This window comes from Cinclus cinclus, chromosome 3 (genome assembly GCF_963662255.1).
Source record: "Cinclus cinclus chromosome 3, bCinCin1.1, whole genome shotgun sequence".
Lineage (NCBI taxonomy): Eukaryota > Metazoa > Chordata > Aves > Passeriformes > Cinclidae > Cinclus > Cinclus cinclus.
In genome coordinates, this window is record NC_085048.1 from 40,566 (window position 1) to 60,918 (window position 20,353).

The window sequence follows — 20,353 nt, forward strand, 5'->3', positions numbered from 1 at the left end:
CTCCCGGACAGTAAATCACACGACAGAATTTTAAAATGGCACCAAGAATAACAGAGCCCAGGCCAAACCCAACCACCCCCATCGCTGCTCCACCCCGCTCTTGGCAGAAACAGTCGTATCCTTTAGAAATCCTCTCCTTTCCCTGCTACTCAGTCCTTCGCTGCCCATCCCCAGAGAGGATTTACTCCACCTTTGGCTCCCCACAGCACCTCTCTCCCCAGCACGAATCCCACTTGGCACAGACACAGACGGAGCAGGCCTAAGGCAATGGATCCAGCAGCAGCTGCGATTCCGAGCTCCCCGTTCCCCGCACAGCTCATCCATCCAAGCACTCCTGGCAATCTCACCTCAGCCCGGACTCTCTGTTCCTCAGAGGCAAACACGGCCTGATGGGGCACGGCTCTGGCACCCCATTTCCTCCGGCTCCTGCCGACCTGGAAAGCCACAGGGAAACGCAGTCTCCCGGAACCTCACGTCCCTGGATACCAGCAGAGCCGCAGTTTCACCCAGATCCCAGATTCCATAGACACTTCATCCCAGCGGGGAGGGAAAGGGGAACCCTGTGCGGTCAGGAGCGGGAGCCCCCCAGTGCAGAGCCCTGATGCTGAAGACACCTTGGCTCTGGCTCCTCAAACACCACAGCTTTGTTTTGTTTTGGTTTTGTTTTTTTGGGTTTTTTTTTCCATTTCATCCTGCACCCCGATCTTCATTTTCTTTCCTGTGTCCTCTCTGCTGCCACTCTCTGCCTCGTGTCCTCTGTGTCTGCGGGGCCGGGGAGGAACTTCAGCCCTCCTGGGGGCTGCCCCCCCCCCCTTTTCCTTGTGCCAGCAGGGTCCCTTTTTGGGGGCATGGACCCGTGGGAAGGGTTCCCATCAAGGGCCGTGCTGCCGTCCAGGGCAGCTGGAGCGGTTCTGTGCCTTCATTTTGGGGGTGAGGAAAGAAGGCTGAGGGGGGGACGGGGTGCAGACTTGGGGGGCTCCGATGTGTTTCGGGGCAGCCCGAGGTCCCCGGCAGAGGGAGCCACGCTGCGGGGCAGGTGCAGGGGAGTGGGGAATGGGGGGGGGGGGGGGGGGGGCCGTGCTGGGTGCCCTCCCCCAGAGGGACCCACGGGTGCCAGGACATTCCCACGGAGGGGTGGCCGTAGAACACGTGGGAAAGGGGAGCAGGGGAAGGACCCGAGTGTGGTTCAGAGGGAGTGTTGGATTGGTTTGTATTTGGTTAGAGGCAGGGTTTTTTCATAGATAATAAAAAGACAAAACATAAAGAATAGAAAAATAAATGTGAAAAATAAAATATAGTACTATTTTAATAATAAAAATGAAAAAAAATCTATATGACTATAAAATACGAACAAAAATAGGAAACAAATTTATATCAAATATGTCGTATATAATATGAAAATATCATATAATGTATAAATATAAGTTGTAAATATGAGAACAGAAATCTAAAAATATTTAAATGGCGTTTAAAATCAATATTTCATTGCTTTTATTTGGTTAGACATGTTTTTTTTAAATAAATAATAGAAACAAAAATATAAGTATGGAAGTAGACAATAATATATTTATAAATAAAATTATGTATTTATTAAAGCTATAAATAGTTTAATAGTAGTAATAAATGGTAATTTTCTTATTAATATATTACTATTTCAATCTAATAGAATTAATATTATAATACCAATAAATTTATTTTAAAATATATATTTATATATAAATATATAGTGGCATATAAATTTATAAATATGGAAATATAAATATGTGTAAGTAGACATATAAATATGAAGTAGAAATAAATGTAAGTATACAAAAATTTAAAAATATAAATATATTTGAATATAACTTACAGAGATGAGTAACCCATTTCTATCCAATAAATAGTATATAATATAAATAATGAAAATATATAACGTATAAATATAAGTTGTAAATAGGAGAACAGAAATATAAAAATATTTAAATATAGTATGAAATCAATGTTTCAATGGTTTTATTTGGTTAGAGGTGGGTTTCTTTAAAAAGAATAGAAACCAAAATATAAATATGCAAATAGACACTATATATATTTTATTTGTTAAATTTATTTATGAAGGGATTTGTAATAGTAATAGATTATAATTCTAATGTTAAGATATGGTATCAATATATTTTATTGATATATTATAATTTTAATATAATTAATATTATATTAATAATTAAATATATGTTTAAATATATGTAAATATATACATACATAAATTTATAAATATAAATATGAAAATTTGAATATGTGTAAGTATACATATAAATATGAACTAAAAGTAAATATATGTGTAGTATTTAATATAAATAACATTGTATACTGTGTGGTTTATAATATGTAGATAATATGGATATATGAATTACACGTAAGTATGCAAAATATAAATAGAAAAATTAATTGAAATATATTTTTAAAATAAAGGGTTTTTTGTTTTCTGTTAGAGGCCGGGCTTTTCCATAAATGATATAAAAATGTGAAGATATAGAATATATAAATATGTGTATTTATATATATACATAAAATATCAACAAATATCAGTAATATAAAGATTTCTTAATAAAAAAAAATTGCACCTATGTTGTAATTTGCTACAATATATATTAAATTCAATATCCAAAAATAGGTATTGTTTATGAATATAAATTAATTATTAACAAACACATATATATTTTTATATATATATCTAATGGGTTTGAGGGTTTTTTAATTTGTTCATGGCAGGGATTTTTTAGTTTGGGTCGGGGTTTTTTTGGGGGCATTCGTTTAGTAGGATTTTTTAAAGGGAGGGATCTCGATGTTTTTTGGCCCCTTGTCTCTCTGTGTGTCTGTGTGTCTGTGTGTGTGTGTGTGTGTCTGTGTGTGTCTGTCTCTCTGTCTGTGTGTGTCTGTCTCTCAGTGTGTGTGTCTGTCTCTCTGTGTGTCTGTCTGTCTCTCTGTCTGTGTGTCTGTCTGTCTCTCTGTCTGTGTGTGTCTGTCTCTCAGTGTGTGTGTCTGTCTCTCTGTCTGTGTGTCTCTCTCTGTCTGTGTGTCTCTCTGTGTCTGTGTGTGTCTGTCTCTCTGTCTGTGTCCCCCGTGTCCCCAAAGAGCCGCAGCCCCGGGCTGAGCTCGGCCGCAGTGCTGCCGCCTTGTGGGAAGAGATCGGTACTGCAGCCGTGCCCGGAGCCGGAGCCCGGGCAGTGCTGCCGCCTTGTGGACACAGCGCGGTACTGCAGCCGTGCCCCGAACCGGCGACCGGCTCCTCCTCGGCGCTGCTGCGGGAGGGCGGTGGGGGCGCTCCGTGAGCGCCGAACTCGGGAAGGGAGCGAGCGGCGATCAGGGTGGTGTCTGTAAAGAGAGGGGAGGGGTGGAGGCGAGTTCGGGGTGCAAAGCGATGCGCTGGCTGAGGAGGATGCCAGCGGCCGTGGCTGCGAGGCTCCCGAGGGTGCGAAGGGCGGCAGAGCGCAGTACTGTGCGCGTGACCTTCTCAAGATGGCGGAAGGGAGCACGTGCCGGGACCCCGCCATGGGGACTGCTGCGACACTCGGGACTGCGGATGCAATAGGACCCCGGCACAGAGAAGCGTCGCTGGCGCCGCCTGTCGGCACCCACCGGGCTGCCGCGTGCCCGCGGCTCCGCTGAGCCCACAGCCCGTGTGGGCACGATTGGAAACGCCGCGCCAAATCGCGCCGGGGGGGATCGGTGTCGGCGTCGCGGGCAGTCAATACAGTAGACACGCTGTGGGGTCCTTTTTTCCCGCCTTTTTTGCCACCCTATGTAGAAGGTCTTGCGAGTGACGGCCGGGGCGCCATCTTGGGAGTGGCGTGACATAAATTCCGCCCTTTCTCGCGCCATCTTTAGTACTGGCAGAAGCCACTTCCGGCACCGCCGCTATGCTTGTTGTGGTAACTGTGAAGCCCCAGATAACGGTGTCTATTGAACTCGCCTGCCTGAATTCGGCCCCCGACGCCGATCGCGCGCTCTCGGTGCGATTTCCCGCCGCCTGTCCCACGAGCTATTTCCAGCACCTCTGAGCAGTTCGCGCCTGTCCTCGCAGCGGAAAAAGCAGCGGAAAATCGCGCCGAGAGCGCGGGATGGGCTTCGGCGTCGGATTCATGCAGGCGACTTCAATAGTCGCCAATGTGAGGGGCCTTCTTTTAGCCTCCCTAAACAAAGATGGCGGTAGCTTCTGGTAGTACTAAATATGGTGGCGAGAAGGGGCAGAAATTACGTCATACCACTCACAATATGGCTACTCGGTCGTCACTCGCCGGACCTTCTACATAGGGCAGCAAAAAAGGAGGGGGAAAGAGGACCCCCACAGCCTGTCTACTGCATTGCCTGCGCGCGACGACGACACCGATCCCTCCAGCGCGATTCTGCGTGGCGTTTCCAATCGTCCCGACACGGGCTATGGGCTCAGCGGCGCCGCGGACGCGCTGGAGCCGGGCGGTCACCAACAGGCTACGGCTGGTATGCCTCTCTGGCCGGGGAACGTGGTCCTTCCGTGGCCGCCGTCCCGTGCGTGTCGGCTCTCCCATATCGCAGGGTCCCGGCACGCGCTCCCTTCCGCCATCTTGAGAAGGGTTCCGGCTCAGGTGGTGGCTGCAGTGCCGGGCGCTGCGGCCGGGGCGGGCTCGGGGCGGAGCCGGGGCTCTCTGAGGCGGGGCCCGGAGGGACCGGGGGCGTGCCCGGGGGGGGTTCCGGGCTGGGCCGGGCGGTGCTGTGTGCTGCGGTGAGCGGCGTGCTCTCTGCCCGCGGCTGTGTCTGGGCTCTTAACTCGGGGTGCCGGACGCTGCCCGGGCGTGCGGTCGGGGTTGGTGCTTGAGGCGGCAGAGCCGCTGCTGGTAAAGGGGCCGGGCCGGGGCTGCTGTGCCTGAGCCGGTTCCCCCCCGCCCTTTGCAGGCGGCGCTGTGCGCACGGAGAGGCCTTTGGATGTCTGCGGGGATGGAAGAGGCGTTGCGGGGCTCGGGCCCGGGGTGAGTACGTGCTCTCGCAGCTCGGGGCTGTCCCGGCCTGCGGCTCCCAGCCGGGGTGGCAGGAGCAGCCGGGTCGGGGCCGTGCCGGGAGCTCGGGACTCGCCCCTGCCTGGGGCCTCTTCTGCAGGCGAGCGGGACGCGGCAGAGAAAGGAGCCGGGCCGTGCTCAGGGCCTTGGAATCTGCGCAAGTGCTTTCCAAACGTATTCGCAGAGATTCAGCTCTGGGGAAGCTGCAAAGGAGCCTCCCCCGATGGAGCTCCCGCAGAGGATGGGGCGATTGCAGCCCCCTGGCATTGCCGTGGAATTCGGTGAGTCTGGGGAAGCCTTTCCTGAGTGTCCCTGTCTCCAGGCAAGCTGTGCCTTGCTGTGCAGAGGCCCTGCCTGGGCAGCCCGGCCCGGCCCAGCTCCGTTCCTGCTGCCAGGCTCAGCGGAGGGAGGCAGAGCCCCCCCAAGCGCGGGTCAGGCTGGAAAGGGGCAGGTGGGGCCTGCGGCCACAGCAGGGGGAAGGACAGGAGGCAAATCCTCTACACCGGCCCTGGGCCCAGCCTGCCCAGGAGAAGCTTCTGAGAGGCACCGGGGGCTCTGGTTTGCCCGAAAAGCTGCAGCCCTCGGGTGCGGGGGGGGCTCGGGGGGTGACCCAGCCTCTGCAGCACTGCAGGGAAAAGGGGCATGTAATGGCCCACAGGGGTCGGCTGCAGTCCTTAAAAGTATGATCTGCTTTCACCACTGTTTTTTTGCTGACTGCAGGGACCTGTGGTACGGGTCAGGAGCTCCTGCTGGGGCAAGAGCTTCATCTTCCAAGAGGCAAAGCTGCAACATCTTCCTTGCCAGGGACTGTCTCCATGCAGGAAAGATAAAAAAGGAGAAAGTATTCTTTGTAATGCACTAGCACTGTGTTTAAAATCTCCGTGGCAATGGAAGGAACAGATGATAAAACGGTAATGTGAGAAATAAAATAATGAAATTGGTGTTGTAGAATTGCCTCTACAACACCAAAATGACAAATTGAAATAACAGTTAAAAGAATCTAAGGAAAAGACAAAAACCTGTGAAGAAAATTCAGAATTTACATTATTAAAAAAACCCCAGAGATTGTCATATCCCAGGAGCCTGATTTTGGAATGTTTTACAGAATTGTCTGAGTAGCTTTTACTTCTTACCTTTACATAGTCTGTTCATGGCAGGTCCAGCCTGTGCTTCAGCTTAGTCCCACTCTGAGCCCTCAGTCTGCAGGGAAATTAATAATTTGGGAAGTTCTTACAGTTTTATTTAATGCTTTAATGGTTATGATGATTTTCTAGAAGCAGGCTGTCCATCCAGACCTGTTTCCTTCCCTCTCTCTGTCAGACAGTACCTGTGGCAAGCCTGAAGTGAGACAGGGATCCGCAAAATCTGACTATCTATGGCTGAAGCCATTTGCTATCAATGCTGATGGAGTGTGAGGTGCTGAAGACTGAAAACGCCTTCTTTTCCCCCTGAATGCCAAGGCACCGTGTCCATAAGAAGCTCCTTTCTTTGTGGCTACCTTAGGGATACTTCCCAAGGCAGCAGGCAGAGGGAGCTGTTGTGTGTCAGCATGGGAACTGTCAGGACACACAGCACAGCCAGAGGTGTTGGGAAGAGAGCTCCCTTTGGGCTGTAGTCACAGGTTAGGTCAGCATGGTTCCTTGTGAACATTCCCATCGGATTATACATCTCCTGTTTTCCAGGATTCCACCATGGACATGGTGCTATAAAATCTTGGTGGCCACGGTTTGGAACTTGGTGAATTTGAAGTAAAATTGAAGGGTTTATCCCCTAAGAGAAGTAGTGATTTAGAAATTAAAGCAGAGAGGTGTTCCACACTAGTGATTTGGGATTGGTGATAGAAGTCCCTGTGCCAAATTTCCACCTGGAGACCTATCCAGTGAGGCCACCAATTCACAGGGAGGAAAAAACCCCAAAGATTCAGGGTCCAGACTGCTACACTGTAAGTGAACATCTGTGCCTGTTGTGCCTGCCAGGAAAATATTAGCCAATCTCCAAGCACTTGTCTGTATTCCAGGTAGGCACTCATCTATGGAAATCCCTTTGCTTTAAGTAACCTAGGGATACATGCAGCCAGGTCATAACCATGTGTATTTCTGTTCTCAGCCAAATCAAGCTGGAGTCTTTTTTATTACTTTCCTTCCTGGGAACTTTCTTTACTCAGAATTTTCATGGGAGACAGCTGTACCATGTCTGTATAATGCAATTAAGATGCATTTGCTGTGCTGCAAGCACAAGGAAAAAAGTCTCAGTCCAGAACAGGGCATAAAATGAAATCTCCTTCTATTATTATAACACATTTGTTAATACATAAAATATATTTAATGAAAATCAAACCATCAAACAATAAGCAGATTGATAAAGTTCAATACAGCATCACTTGTGCCCAGGCTGCAGCAGACACCTGCAAATGGAACACATTTCTGGGGACCAGATACTAATGCTGTCAGAGCTCAAAATCTAAGCTCTAAACAGATAGATCTGAAGAATCTGGAGGAAAAGAAACTTCTATCTGATTCCTTCAGCTTCAGGAAGTCACAATGGCAGATGGCAAAACGTGCAGTCTGTTGGCTACAGGATCTTTAACTCACATGACCAACAGTTACTGCAGAAAGAAAAATAAAAATCCATCAGAGGAAGCAGTTCACAAATAAAAATCTTCACGCATGGTTCCATGCAAGTTTCTTTATGCTGTTCCTTCCAAATCTTCTGTTTGTGAAGGTCTCATTCATTCAGGTTGCTTTTTCTCTGGCATTTCATCCGCATGTCTTGCATGAAGTTTCTGAAGGCTGGTTCTTCATGACTCTCCTCAGTGACTGAGGGAAGAAACGACCGTTCAGCACTATTCTACTTTTGTTACTGACAAAAGCTAGAGTCAGGACAGTCAGAACAACATAGAACATCTGATGGATCTTCAACTACATTACAGGGCAAAGGAAGTAAGTGGTCCTAAACATCAATGGAACAGGAAAAGAATAAAGATTAAATCTGTGAGCTACAGAAGAGAAAAATCACCTTCTAAGAACTTAGAAGATTGCAAGACAACAATCACAAGAAAAGTGAAGAGAGCCAGGGGCAGAAACTGTGAAGTCAAAAAGATGATAAAACAGCTATGCATTAATCACGTTCAAAGGCTACTCCGTGCCTCAAGCCTAAGAAGTTCTCCAGTTAATGTGTTATACATACATTTAATTACTTAAATAGAAAATTTACAATTAAACTCTCACAGAGGTTGGAGAATGACAGCCCTGGACCAAACATTGCAGCTGGGCTTCTGCTATGGATTCTGATACATATTTAGGTGACTGAATGTTTGCTTGTTTTCTAGGCTGTCTTTACAGTCCATCCAGGTAATGAAATACAGAGGGGATTTCCTGACTAGATGGGCAGCTTTCAGGCCTCATTCCCTTACCTTCATGGTCAATGTCATCAGTATCACTCTCACTCTCTTCTTCCTCGTCATCGAGAGTTCCTCGTGTTAGGATTAGCTCAGAGGGACCCACTGCAGAAGCATCATCAGTTCCTTGAAGGGAAAAGTAATGGTTGTACACAAACGAGCCAAAGCTTGCTAAAGGTAAGGTATTGTTAACACTGGCAACTTTTATCTGCACATAAACACAACAATTAACACCTGCTCTGAAAGGACAGAATACTGCTTGTTGATCCCAGAGACACAGGGCAGACTTCATCAGCACATACTTCAGATAAGAACAGTGCAGCCAACAGCACAGCTTTCCCATATTCTAATCTCTTCCGCCTTTTCTAAAGTACTTCATTATTTTTAGTATGTCTCCTGCTTTAGCTACATAGCAGGGTTTCTTCCATGCCTGTGACTGACACAGGAAGAGCTAAGTGTGGCCAATGCCACAGGAACTAAAGCTCCTCTCCTCTAACATGGAGCTGTTTTCACACTTTTGCTGTGGGAACAGAGAAGCATTTCTCAACGCAAACTCTTCAGAAAACTTCTGCAGCGAATTTAATCTTCCTGGTGAGGTACCTGCCAGTGTGCTGCCCTGCACACACACACTGCCCATGTCCTTCCACAAGTGTTCCAGCTGCTCTCTCTTTTGTTTCTCTTGAGCTTCCTCCTGGAGATCAAGAGTTACATGTGGATTCTGAGAATATTTTAAAATATCTGTAGAAAAGTAACCTCACCCAAACCTAGCAGTCTGTCCCCCAGCCAGAGTGCAAGTCACTAAGTAGATCTCATGTTACAGCTAAAGTTACACAGAACTTTTGACTAAATACGGACAGCAACCTCCAGCATGGTGGACTTGCAGAACATTTTCAGAAGCATCAGGAAGCCAAACTCAGTGTGCCTGCAGAGAACTGTCTTTTGGACAACCAGGACTCAAGGTGAGCAGAAATACTGATTTTGGCACTGCAAATCAGTCTCTGTTACTGTCTAAGTCAAACCACTACACTTCACTGGTACAGGAAAAAATAAGGACAGCCTCAACAAATCACTTGAGAATTTATTTTCAAGAACTCTATCCTTCTGAAGGGAAGATACACAACTATTTCCCAATTGTTTTCTCACAATTAGCTCAAATACTAGCACTAAAGAAGCAAACAATACGTGTTTTATTAAACATCTTTGTTCTTGTAAAGATATGCTCCACCACATCTAGGAAAAAAAGGCAGATAGCAGATTTCTTCATGACAAGTTTCCCACACTAACTATGACTAGTAAATAAAATGTTAGACCCTCTCAACATAAAGGCAATTGTGTGCATAGAAGTGACCTCAAGATAGTGTATCTTGGGTGTACAGTAGCTAAAAACACTTACTAGTGTTTTTCTCAGGCGTTCGTATTCTGGACGATACTCTCTGAAAAGACAGAGTGCATTCAGTCTAAATCAACACATGATTTATATTAAGTAAGAAGAATCTCAAGAGGGTTCCTTCTATGCAAAAAAAAAAAAAAAATTCTCTAGGCTTTCATGATTGAGACATTTCAGAAGGACTAACAGTACTTTTTACCCAATTTGGATTCTGATATCAATGGATGCAAAATAAGTGAACATGCTTCATTGAAATAGCAAGAGTTCAAACCTTGATCACTGCATGGAATTATAGAAAAGATATTACTTCACATACTTGATAGCACAGAGAGCTTTTGATTTTTCACTGAACACCGAACACAAAAATTCACCTCTGAATAATTCCTTTATGCTGCCACTTTTTATGCTGATGCTTGAAGTTTATTAGAAACCCTAAACTACCTTGGCTAAGGAAAGCATAGAGTCCTTCAAATCAAAGGAGTTACAAATCAATACCTTCAGGAAGTGTTCATTGGGTTAACTATCCCCTTACCTCTCATACTCATCTACAGCTTTAGAAAGCTGGATAAAAAACTCATCCAGTCCTGTGCCAAGCACTGCAGAAACACCAACCACCTGCAAAAGAAACCACACACCCAGAACTGGAGAGTAAATGAACCAGTTTCTAACAAAAAAACAACATATAATTACTAGTCTAAACATAACGACAGCCATTTAATCAGCACAGTGGCATAGGAATGTGCAGTAACACTTCTGCTTCTATCCATCCTGCTTTCAAACTCTTTCTCCACTTGCTGTTCACGTTTGTTGCCTCTGTTTTTCTGGTTGTTGCTGGTTTTTTGTTTGGTGAGTTGTTGCAGTATTTTGGAGCGGTGTTTCTTTGGGGAAGGGGATTTGGGTTTTTTAAACAAGCTGGGCATTTCAAGAGAAATTCAGATCTTTCTGTTGCTTACTTGTTTACTGTTAATAATTCAGTCTGCATCTAGGGTTGTAAGTAGTTAGTATGTATCAGGGTACTAGAATTAGCAAAATAGACAACAACTGACCTTCTGGCTCTGAAATTGCATCTAATACTTTGTATTTAGCCACGTCACATTTTAAAAAGTCCACAGTCCAACCCCAGAACAGCAAGAGGTGGAGAATTTAATCAGTTACTATGGCAATACATTAACATGCAACATGCACATCTCCTTCCTAATTTGAATTTGTTTATTATTACACTCCTGGCCATTTGTTCTGCCTATATAAAATCAATTACCTAAAAATACTTTACATTAGGACTATTACCAGTCGGAATCGATCATCTTCTAACAAAAATTCTTCCTCTTTTTCAAAAGCAAGACAGTCTCAACTACTCACTTTCAAATGGAAGACTTTTTGCAATACAGCCTTGCATTTGATCATTAATACAGCAAATGTGAGACAGCTCTCCAAAGGATTTAAAGTATTAATATATGCTGACATATGTTAACATTTATATTTTCCCTGCATTTAAGTACAAGCTGCAGTCTATGCTATGATCATCATATGACCCACCCTCCAGTCCAGTGTTCTGACATGCAGAGAACTATGACCTGATAAACAAATGAAGAACAGGAAGTACTTTAATTCTGTATATGGCACCACTACAATCACTTCTGAAATTCTGTATATTGTTCCACATAGAACACTTAAAATAGTTTTGTTCTGGCTACATTATCATTATCTATCTGAATGGAATCACTTATTTTCATTGTCTTTCTTTTGATAGTCATAAAGCTACGAAGGCTCACTTTCTCTTTAGCAAAAGCTGATGACAAACACAATTAGCTGAATCTTTAGCATGGACTATGGGAACAGGAACAGCCTCCAATGCATGCAGTTTCCTAAGGAACTGGATTACTCTGTCTCTCAAAACCTGGTTAAGTGTGAAAACCACCCCCCAACTTCTTCTTGCCTAAGCAAATATAGTGGGGTCGAGGGAGAGGGTGTTTGTTTGGGATTGAGATTCTTTCCATTCTTCCTGTGTACTAAATTGCATAACTGTGCTAGACACTTTCTGAACAAGGAAAATTACCTCAGACAGGAAGTGCTGCAAAGAATGCTGCCTCTTACCAGCCTATCCTAGCTTTCTTTTCATGATTAATCACAATTCAGTATTAAATTATTCAGGGCTGCCACTCAGCATGACAAGTTACTAAAGTTACTATGTTCAAATAAGCAAATCCTCAACTTGACTCATCACCAGATTACAGTTCAAAAGGGCAGTGCAAAGACCCTTTACAGAAGGACAGGATGGTTAGGATTGGATGATACCTTTGGAGATCATTCAGTCCAACTTGCCTGCTCAAAAAGCAAAATTAACTAGAATAGGTTGCTCACAACTTTGTCTCCAAGGATGGAGACGTCACAATTTCTCTGGACCATCTGTTCCAGTGCTCAGTCAGTAAAAATGAAGTTATTTTTTTCCTCTTCTGTTTAAAAATAGTTTCCTGCATTTCACCTTGTGTCTATTGCCTCTCTCCCTGAGCATCAGTGAACAGAGTCTGCCTTTTGCCTTCCTTACACTCTACTCCCACCCTACATCAAAAACATTATTCTTGAGGCTTTCTCTTCTCTAGGTTTTTATGAGAGATAATAAACAAAAAGAAGACTCTTACCTTCAGTGAACTGTAAAATTCATCCAACACTAAACTCATAGAACGAGTCAGATTACTGACATAGGAGGTCTCTTGATTCAGTGCATCCTGAAAAGTCTCAAAGTCCTGCATCCATTCCACTGCAAAACTGTGGTCGATTATGTCAGTCTGGAAGGAGAAGGGAAAATATTCAGAAGTAATAATCTTAGCCATAGGCTCTGAAGTGAACAAATAGAAAAAAATCCATTATAATCCATGTTACTTTCAAAATGTTAATCTTTTCAAAATACTCAGCCCTGGTCTGATGTTTTGCAAGTTCTGTTTCTATCAAACCAACTACATGAACACCTGAAAAGACAACAAACAACCATTCAGGCTTAAGAAGGCAACAACTGTTTAAGGAAACAATCGCAGGTCCAAAGCCTTCTATGATTTACTGCAAAGAAGCAGTCAAAAATTGCACACTGTACAATACAGTTTACAGTGTAAACAGCAGATCACATGACTGAGGCCCCAAAAGAGCAGCCGTCAATGAAATCCCAAGCTTTCCCAATTGCTTGGGGGCTGGGGGAGCAAGTGTCACTTCCACACTGGGCAGCAGCCCATGGATGGGGTCTCTATAAATGTGAGCTGTGTTCTGACCCAAAGAAGTTACAACCCAAACTCAGTGCAAGACAGTGGACACAAACAGGTGAGATGGTTCCACAGTTTTACATGGATTCATATGCAAACAGTCTATTAAAATGTTTCATAAACATCTTACCACAGCCATATCCACTCTTAGCACAATATGAGGTGCCTAAAACTCTGATGTGTTTCATTTTCCTGCACCAATGGCAAGGAGAAAGATGAAGTATTGCCTAGCATTACTCACAAGATTTGAGACAGACCTGAATTCACTAAGGGCCAAAGCCTGAGTACTTATAATTCTATAAATAAAACCAAATCACCTGTACAAATTTCTTTTTTTCCCTCTGCAAATCTTAAAATTCTAAAATCTTTGTCACTGCATATTATCAGTTGCCCAGGATTCTTCCATTCTTATCAACAGTCAATTTTTTAAAAATAAATTTAATTACATTTTGTTAAAAATTCCTAAAATGCTGTTGTCTTTACTCTAGCAAAGGCAAACATTAAATTAAAAGGAGGTTTGAAGTTATGAATCCTAAGCTTTGGGCCTACCTTTCGTACATATACTGATCAAGTCCTACTTTTAGTGTTTTAAAAGGTGTATTTTCTTAAGAGAGAATGACTTTCCTACCTCATGCCTTTTTCTATGGAAAAAAAAAAAAAGCTTAGTAGCTTCTTCTACAATTATTGTCTAGAGTTAGAGACAACAGCATACAAAACCTTACTCAGTAAGCAAGCAGGTATCAAAATATGGTTTGGGTCACTGGCTAGATGGGTGGAGTTGGGGCACAGCAGACACTGACACTACTTGGCTGGTGTGAGGGAAAATGGCACAGTCAAGGCATGGCTTATGGGAAATACATGTATGTGCAGAGAGCTTGCTGCGATGGGGACACAAATACAAATTATGTCTGAGGAGAGCAGCACTCACACCAAAAATCTAGTGGGATTCTTTTAATATATGAAATTATTATGTTTAAAGAGACAGCTGTTAAACTCAAAAGCATTCCTTTAAGACTATAAGTGCATTACATGACAGTGGATATGTATCTTTAGACTAGCATCTGCCTTCCAGCAAATACTGGATCAAACATCTTTTGCTAAGTTTTGCCTGGTACAATATGTGGGACTTCTTCACAACATGCAGGTGTTACAGCATTCCCACTGTGGGTCATTAGCCTGCTGCTGAGCAGAAACAATACGAAGACAAATGAATGCTATGTGGAAACAGGGCATGTAAGAGCAGACTCCAGAACGACCTCTCTCTTACATTACAGGGTTCCGTTTCCCTATAGCCCAGGTTTAAGGTCTCAAACGTGTTTCAAAGTGTTGGTATCCTCTCTGACTTGAGGGCCCATCCCTGATTATGCTTGTGCATTAGGATACTAGATTAAAGACCCCTTTTAGATTTGGTTGTCAGCCTGCAGCCCAGTCTCTTTTCTAGAAAAACCTACTACTGTGGTGAAACAAAGACACCCCACCAAAGAAGCTAAGCAGAACAATGTCCCACCAGGAAATGGAAACCAGAGCTTTAACTTACTTTGTTCATAACTACGATGAAAGGTAGCTTTGTCTTGTACAGGATACTGGGCAGGGAGACACAAAATAAAAGTTTAACATTATTTTAAAACTCACTAGAATAGAAAGCATATGGCAGACAAAATTTGTGCAGAACTGAATACATTTGACATCAAAAGATAATTCTTTTCCTCTGCACCATTTAGAATGCAATTTTCATCCAGGTCCTGCTTACGGTCATTGGAACAAAATATGCCTCCCCAAAATGTAAGCACACATCTGTGAGACAGAAAATTTCTGATACACCCAGTTGATTTTGGTTACCATTTTCTATGACTCTCAGATCCCAGTTTTTAATTCCCTTTGCATTTTGCATTTGACTCAGACCTCGGGCTCTGAGAGATTGTGAACTGAGCGATGGATTCAAATAAGACAGAACATCTATAAAGAAAAACTACCTCAACACAAGAGCTCACACATTCATTTCGCTATGTATGTGCTATCACCTTTTGCTCAAACTAATGTCAGAAAATGCAGCATGCAATAAGACACATTTTGCACAGTGTTATACTGATACAGCTCCTGACCTTGATACAAAGATTGCAAGGGTTTTTGAAAATCTTTTACCAACATTTACCATGGGTTATGACAGCTCTAGCTATGCTGATCATTCTATAGGCATTTAGTCTCTGATTTAATATGAAAGAAAACAGGTAAATTAATGTATGAGAAAGAATACAATAAATCAAAAACTCCTTGCTATGCTGAACTCAAATCTTGAAGAATGTCTTATCAGTATCAATAACATTGAAAAACAGAATAAGAAACGACATGTTTATAAAAAGGAACTTAAACTAGACTATCTTGATATATCTTAGATAAATGGGTTTATAAGCAATAGGCAGTGTTAAATCTATTTTAAGCAGCATTCATCACACCAAGGTCTCATGGGTTATTTAATGCTTTCAGTGGGAGTTTTGAACCAATGATCTCCAGATGTCCATAAATTATTCTGCTTTTCCAATGAGAAAATAACTAAGAGAATAACTGAGCCAGTAGATTAAGAGGATATGAAACACACAAGTGCAAAACTAACCACACCCTGGGCCACATCAATAGCAGCATGGGCAGCAGGGTGAGGAAGGTGATTCTCCCTTTCTACTCTGTACTCATCCCACCTGGAGCACTGCATCCATCTCTGGAAACCATGATACAAGAAAGACATGGACCTGTAAAACAAGCCCATAGCAGGCCATGTAAACTGTTAGAGGACTGGAAGGACCTTCCTATGGAGACAGACCAGAGACTTGCGATTGTTCAGCCTGGAGAAGGCTTCAGGGAAGCTTTACTGCAGCTTTTCAGTATAAAAAGAGGTTTATAAGAAAAACGGAGAGTGACTTTTTTCCAAGGCTTGTAGTGACAGGACAAGGGTTAATGGTTTTAAGCTGAAAGGACATGCTGACAAAATTTTTCCTAATGACAGCAGAGAGATATTGGAGTTCAGTGCACAAGGAAGCTGTGGTTGCCCCATCCCTGGAAGTGTTCAAGGCCAGATTGGATGGGGCTTGAACCAACCTGGCCTAGTGGAAGATGTCCCTGCCCACAGAAGAGAGCGTGGACTAGATGGCCTTTAAAGGTCACTTTAAACCCCAACTATTCCATGATTCCCCTTAAAAATAACTATTAAAGAGACACAGCAATTGAAGCTGATGGGTTGCATTTACAGCTTTTCTTACCTGCAGGCATACAGCATGTTGGACATAAAAGTGACAGGGTTAGTACTGCGAGAGGTGTCCATCACATACACAACAACTGAAGGAAAAGAGGAAGCCTGGGAACATAAAGTAAAAGACAGCTTAATTAGAAGAAGCACGTTGCTCAACAGCCAGGTCATTCACAGAACTTCACTGTCCACTCATGTCAAATGTACTTACCAAGGCCTCAGTTATGATGGTTCCCGATGCTGACCAAGTAAATACCTCAATTTGCCCTGGTGTGTCAATAATAACATACCTGGTAAGAAGTTACCCCCAAACAACAATAAGGGAAAATTAGTGAAGCACAGGATCCTGTTCTGACTAGATTATTACCAGCATACAATGGCAAATGACACTGTTATTCTTTAACAGATGAGAAAAGCTTCTCCCAGACACTAATGAGATTTATGGGCGTGCCTGAAAATATCCTGTGTAAAATTTGTAACTAAGATGCATGTACTCTCATTAGTTGAAGGCATCAATTTGACAGACAGCTAGTAGTGCAAAATCTTCAGAAAAAGAATTGCTGCCTATTTGAACAGTGTGTAAGAGAAGACGACAGTCTAGTGGAATACAAGAAAAGCAGGACTGTAATAAGCGCGCTTTCTTTAGATGTATCTAAAGAAAATCTAGTTTATCTGTTCTATGCCATTTTCCACATTCCAAATTTATACCAAGGGTGAACAAACCAAGTAGAAAACATTCAGAGAAGCTTTTTACAATTTTGCAATTTTCTCACAATGATCCCATCAAAGCACAACTCAGTAGAATGTACTCACTTGGATGCATTTTGTCTTTTTTCAATAAACTTCATCACCTGATTGAAAAGGCAGAAGTATATTTTGTATTTAGGCTCACAACAGGAAACTTTCAGCCTAATTTCATAGCAGAAACTTCATTAACTTGCACAGCTGCAGGTAAATATCAAAAAGCTTAAGTCTTTATGCTTTTCAGAGGGTGAAAATGCCTTACTAATGAGGGGTGAAAAATTCTCAGACCCTGCATAGGTCAAAGACAACCTTGATTTTGTGTGTGTTCTAGTACCTGGCTAAAGAAATTAGTACCTGACTAAAGGCAGTTGTTCCCTGCCTTTTCACTAAGAGATTGTCTCACTATCTGACATCAGTTCCCACCCCAGAGCTGATTTAATGCTGTGATTTAGGAGGGTTGTCAATTATCAAACAAATCCGGGAAAATTTAACAGGTTTCTAGAAGTGAGCTTCCCTATTTCAAAACCAGAGCATTCATATGAAAGATTTCATAGGAAACATGGTGCAACAACAGTCCTATACAAAGGCTGAAGAATGTTCCATACATATGGCTTCTTAATTTTGCTTTAAAAAAGCTGAAAAGCTGAAATCTTTCATGTGAAAGCTAATGTGCTCTGACAACACTGTAAAATGCATGCTTCTGTATGGAGAGTAACTCCCCAGAAATACTAGAAGGCTAACCAAACACAGTGCTCTCTGAGACTCAACATATACAAAGCCCCTCCATCTCCAGCACAGCATCATAGGAACAGCACATAGGAATAACCTTGTACCTGGTCAAATCTTGTAGCAAAGAGATTGAGAGAGGTCACTATTCCTCCATTTGGGCCCAGCCCATATCTGATGATTCATTTAGGAAAGCAGATGCTTATGCAGGCCCCAGAGATCGTCAATTCTGATAACAGATGCACACTGGATACCTTGAGATCAAGGGAGAACAGCCCTAGTACACCATTAAGACTTGTAAGTCATTCAGCAGGGTAATACTCTAACCCAAACATGTGCAAGTGACAGAAGGAAGAGGGGCTACGTGGCTTCTCCTTGCCATTTTTGTTTTAACTGCACAAGAACCAGCATTGACTTGTAATATACTGTCTTCTCTATGACTACTCTCAGTATCCAAACGTGAGGCCAAACATCCTCTTTAGGCCCTTATTAACAAGACACAGAAGCTCCAGTAGTGGCTAACAAATCCAGTGAAGCAAATAAAGCACTTGCATATTAATTTGAAACTTATATTTAGGATGTTTTGCTGGTAAATCCCAAACCAAACAACAGCCAAAATCAAGAATCCTATCCCCCACCACCGTTATTCTTTTCTGAAATATTAGATATAAGAGACATACTTACAAGTCAAAACCAAAGACTGTGTATCACCTCCATCTGCACAAGCTATTACATAAGAGACCAAGGATCTCCAAAGCCCTCTGGAAGTGCAGCCACTTCAGTGTAATGTTACTGCACTACAGTCACCAACACTGTGAGCAAGAGCAAACACTCTGATGTCTCTGAGATTCAGAGACACAACAGTGTTTTGATTATGGTCAAATGGAGAAATAGTTTTGTCCACCTACTACAGGCAAGTAGGAATTTCCATATTTGCTTATGACAAATAAAATTAGACTAGTTAAAACATGGGGAAAAGGCTGCTGGCTTCCACAGGAAAAAAAAAAAAAGAAAAAAAAGGAAAAAAAAAAAACACAAACAAACAAACCAACAGAAGATACAAGTTCTTTGAAAGAACAACTGGGAAAAAAAGAAAAAATCTACATGGGCAGAGTCCCTATTACTTGTAAAAACTTACTGTTGAGTCAGAATCATTTTTAGCACGGGAGAAAATTACCAAAGAAGTACCAAATCTTGTAGAACACACGTTCCTAGTATCGCATGCAAGAAATACACAGTCAAAACCTCTTGATCTTCATGCAACACTCTGCATTACTGCAATCCCCCCACCTCCTGCACCTTCACCACAGTGTGCACACGACCGATTATTTTCAAAAACTTGAAATTTCAAATATCATTATTTAGACAAAAAAAGGATACTGTTTCATGACTTCTTTGTACTTCACAGTGTCCCTGATATCTAGGGGACAGAGATATATAAGCAGTTTTCCAACCCCCAACTGGTCACCATCAGCTAACAAAGTGTACCTACCTATCTGTCTGTTGCTAGAGATCCACTACTGGAACCGATACTCCAGTCATTCCTCTGACAGCAGCAAAACAACCTGTACACCCACACCGTCTTTCTCATCCTTTGGAGGGGCTGGCTAGGATACTTCACAGAGCATAAGAGACAGGATTGCCACAAAACTAGGGACTGGTATTGCTCTTTGGAACAGCTAAACATAAGATCTGTTCTATTGCTAAAATATTTTCTCTAAAATTCGTGTCTTTTAAAGTGCTTTAAAGCTCTTTGTTGATAGTGTGTGCGTGAATGTAGGGAACCAGATCAAATCTGCTAATCCTTTTACTGCTGACAAAACATAGCCTTCATAACCCAAACACCTCCAATCACATCAGATGATATAAAAAAATGTACGACAGCATTGGAAGAACAGCTTTGGTTCTAAAACTACCCATGCTAACGACTGTTTAGATAAGAGAGCTAAAATTTAAAAAAATTAGTCTCCAAGCCCTTCTTTTATTAGGGTTTGGACTCCCGTACGGGGATACAAGCAGCCCGGCTTGTATTCCCTCAGGCATTCGCTTCCGCGGAACATTGGGAAAGCACCCTCCGCGAGCCGGTTCTGTCTCTGGTTAAGGCCCTGCGTAGCTGCTCTCTCCTGGCGGACTCCAGGCCGCCCCTCCGGCCCGGGCCCACGCGTCCCGCAGGGCGCAGCACTCACCGATGTTGGCGGGGAAAGGCAGGGTGCGTACGGCAGGGTCCAGGTTGATCACGTACGGAGGGCAGCGCTGCCCGTGCAAGTGGGCGGCCAGGCGCTGCGGAGACACGGGGATGGCGTCAGGCCCCGCTGGGCACGAGGGTACCCCCAGCGGCGGCCGGCGACTCCCGCGGCCCCTCGCGACTCCCGCAGCCTCTCACCTGCACGAAGGTGGTCTTTCCGGAGCCGGCCATGCCCAGCACTAGCACGCACACCGGAGCCGCCGCCGCCGCCATCTTCCCAGCGCCCACTTGTTCTTCCGGGGCGGGGGCGGCCGTGGCCCCGACGTGACGCACGCGGACCCGGTTGTGGCCCCGCTGCCGCCCGGGACGCACCGCGGGCCCGCGCGGCCTCCTGGCGCTGCACGGCCCGGCGCGGCCCC

At 43.8% G+C, this 20,353-nt stretch overlaps 2 protein-coding genes across 3 annotated transcripts; one reads left to right on the top strand and one right to left on the bottom strand.

The window, feature by feature from the left end:
- Window positions 1-4,094: 4,094 nt before the first annotated feature.
- Window positions 4,095-6,682, top strand: LOC134042820 (uncharacterized). Its single transcript, XM_062490759.1, has 4 exons — window positions 4,095-4,182; window positions 4,225-4,473; window positions 4,906-5,287; window positions 5,727-6,682. Exons 1-4 carry the CDS (start codon window positions 4,095-4,097, stop codon window positions 5,866-5,868), a joined length of 861 nt encoding a protein of 286 aa, XP_062346743.1. The 3' UTR covers window positions 5,869-6,682.
- A 590-nt stretch (window positions 6,683-7,272) lies between these two features.
- Window positions 7,273-20,336, bottom strand: GPN1 (GPN-loop GTPase 1). Of its 2 annotated transcripts, XM_062489538.1 has the most exons (14): window positions 20,133-20,336; window positions 19,936-20,029; window positions 19,130-19,169; window positions 17,857-17,923; window positions 17,093-17,130; window positions 16,491-16,569; window positions 16,293-16,387; window positions 14,579-14,624; window positions 12,430-12,576; window positions 10,323-10,405; window positions 9,797-9,836; window positions 9,004-9,094; window positions 8,419-8,529; window positions 7,273-7,822 (listed from the first exon to the last, which is right to left on the bottom strand). In XM_062489538.1, the coding sequence occupies exons 1-14, from the start codon at window positions 20,205-20,207 to the stop codon at window positions 7,731-7,733; spliced, it is 1,098 nt and encodes a 365-aa protein (XP_062345522.1). In that variant the 5' UTR covers window positions 20,208-20,336; the 3' UTR covers window positions 7,273-7,730. The 2 variants fall into 2 exon arrangements, with proteins under 2 accessions (XP_062345522.1, XP_062345521.1); XM_062489537.1 differs by lacking the exons at window positions 17,857-17,923; window positions 19,130-19,169 and having other exon boundaries at window positions 20,133-20,150.
- Window positions 20,337-20,353: the final 17 nt, after the last annotated feature.

Bases quoted from the DNA above. Each gene is read 5' to 3' on its own strand.
- LOC134042820 (XM_062490759.1), top strand. From the start codon at position 4,095: ATGGGCTTCGGCGTCGGATTCATGCAGGCGACTTCAATAGTCGCCAAT. The intron at 4,474-4,905 runs GTATGCCTCTCT...CGCCCTTTGCAG, and splicing joins TCACCAACAGGCTACGGCTG to GCGGCGCTGTGCGCACGGAG. The intron at 5,288-5,726 runs GTGAGTCTGGGG...TGCTGACTGCAG, and splicing joins TGGCATTGCCGTGGAATTCG to GGACCTGTGGTACGGGTCAG.
- GPN1 (XM_062489538.1), bottom strand. From the start codon at position 20,207: ATGGCGGCGGCGGCGGCTCCGGTGTGCGTGCTAGTGCTGGGCATGGCC. The intron at 16,570-17,092 runs GTGAGTACATTC...ACTTCTTACCAG, and splicing joins AAAAGACAAAATGCATCCAA to GTATGTTATTATTGACACAC. The intron at 16,388-16,490 runs GTAAGTACATTT...TTATGTTCCCAG, and splicing joins CCATCATAACTGAGGCCTTG to GCTTCCTCTTTTCCTTCAGT.